Source organism: Lathamus discolor, chromosome 4 (genome assembly GCF_037157495.1).
Source record: "Lathamus discolor isolate bLatDis1 chromosome 4, bLatDis1.hap1, whole genome shotgun sequence".
Taxonomy (NCBI): Eukaryota; Metazoa; Chordata; class Aves; order Psittaciformes; family Psittacidae; genus Lathamus; species Lathamus discolor.
In genome coordinates, this window is record NC_088887.1 from 117,187,264 (window position 1) to 117,189,528 (window position 2,265).

The window sequence follows — 2,265 nt, forward strand, 5'->3', positions numbered from 1 at the left end:
GGACATTTCCACTTCTAACTCCCGGGACAAAGCATCCAGCTCCCAGTGTGCCTCCAGACCTGGTATGGACACCAGGATCTCCTACCTTGCTCATAGTTCCTATCCCAACCCCAAGCCTGGGCTCAGAGGAAGGACCCCCAAACTATCTCTTGTATGTCAAAGTTTCAACGAATTAAAAACACTCCCATACATGTTTGAAGCCCATGCTGTAGAGTGGCACCAAGGGTCTGTGCCGTCCCCATTCAGCGTCCAGGCCAGCTCTCCTGGTGTGTGAGGGACACGCTGCCAAGCCCAGCAGTGCAAGCACAAGAACAGACGCCTGTTTTCCACTGGCCAAGGCACGATTTATCACTGTGCTTACCTATACACTCCAGTTTCAGCACAGCTGATTGCTGGGACTTCAGTATGACCAATTACCCTTGTGAATTTAAGCACCTAGTTATAGATTCCCTAAATGGAGGTCTCCATACGTATATGGACATCTACTTGTATCTTACTCATAGGTACCATACTTATCTGAATTTTACAATGTTAATACCAAGTCCTACAGCTTGTATTGTCTCACAGGGAGAAAACCTAAGATCTTTTGCCGCTTGAACAGACTTTTATGCCTTATTGCAAAGAGCTGTGCTTGATTACGGCAAAGTTGCAATTTGATGGTGGACAGCAAGTCCCCAAAACACCTGCATCTCCATAAAACAGAGCCCACTATCTAACACTTTTTGGACAAATATCGGTTCCTTAACACCACTTTCAAATACATAGGATCACCTTGTTTAATCTACCATGATGGAAGAGAAGTCAACCAATCTACTCTGGCCTTGAAGCTGACGTCTCACCTATGACAACATCATCTGAGGAAAACCAAGAAAAACACCATATTTAGACCTTTACAACAACATGAACGACATTGGCCAATTCTCTTTGGATCTGTCAAGACATCTTCAATTTATCAGAGCCCCCAGTGACTTACTTGTCCTGTAAGAGGTTTTCTCCGGTGATCAGGTTTTTCCCGGACGGTGCATAGTCCCAGTACTCTTCCACAATCCCGAGGTAATAAGTTCTGGTTTTTGCTTCCACCACTGCAAAGAGGCAGAGGAACCCCAGAGCACAAAGGCAGCCACCACGCTGGGCGGGAGGCATTTGTAGTTGTGATTGCAAGGCTGGCAGCGGGCAGGCAGCAGCAGGATGCACTAGAGAGCTCACCCCTCCCTCCCAGCTCTCGACAAGTTATAAATAAGGAATGGACAGAGCAAAGCTCCTCCTTTTCAGCAGGTTAGGACTGGGATAGGTAGAGAGCCCAGCTATGCAGAGCAGGGCTAGGGAGGAGGTTGCTGTCATGGCAGGACCTCTGCCAATCCTTCGGTGAATACATAAATTGCTCATTACCTGTCAGGCTAGAGCCAGCTGGTGTTTTTTAGAAGTTTGGATGCTTTTTTGTCATTCTTTTCTCAGACCAGGTGGTGCGGCACACTAGGGCAGGGGTTCGGTTTGGTTTGGTTTGGGGATTTTTTTGTGTGCTTTTGCCATTCCTGTCAAATCCCTTTTTTAAATTTTTATTTAACTCTTTCACTATGTCTGAGATTTCTAAAGCTAGCATCTTGCTGCCTTCATTGGGCTTTTTTCAATGCCATAGCATCAGCTTATAATCCAGCATTATCAGAGAGAAAGAATTTGCCAGTACCTGTCCAAGGAAGATTTTTCTGACCCATTTATTAACATCGTAAGTGATCTGAACATATTCAGTTTTCAAATGCCCAAAATGAGGCCCCTCTTTACAAACATTTCTGGAAATTAGAGCCCTTGTAAAGTCTTTCCATTTGGACACTGAAGAATTGAGGCACACAAAGATCACCCTTTTATTAACCTTGGTAATTAATGTGCCTACGCAGCTCTCTAGAAAATCAGTCCCTCCCTTTATGGCTTAACTGCCTCAAAGACAACATCTCTATTACCATTTTGGCAAAGCTAAGTGTAAACCTGTAAGGGTATGACCTGATAGGGTATTCTAAACCGCTTAGGAAACATCCCCAAAGAAATCACCCAGGTGGCAAGACACTCTGCAAAATCGTACTGCATTCTTACTGATTTTTAACTGACTGGAGACATAAGAAGTTGCAGTTCTGGAATACAGCATTACCCTTGAGACTTGCTGTGAGCTCCAACAGTTGTGAAATTCCCCTTTTAGCTCCAGAACAGTCTGACCTCTTCCTCTTGAAACTAATGGTTACTCATGGCTGGGATGTAAGAGGCTTCACAAATGAA

The 2,265-nt window shown here is 44.8% G+C and overlaps 1 protein-coding gene across 1 annotated transcript in view; it reads right to left on the reverse strand.

Moving 5' to 3' along the window:
• The window catches only part of HEPHL1 (hephaestin like 1), a 34,191-nt gene extending 33,048 nt beyond the window's left edge, over window positions 1–1,143 (reverse strand). The window contains exon 1 of the mRNA XM_065675879.1: window positions 974–1,143. Within this exon, the coding sequence (XP_065531951.1) occupies window positions 974–1,143 (170 nt within the window). The remainder of the gene's footprint in view (window positions 1–973) is intronic.
• Between the last annotated feature and the right edge of the window lie 1,122 nt (window positions 1,144–2,265).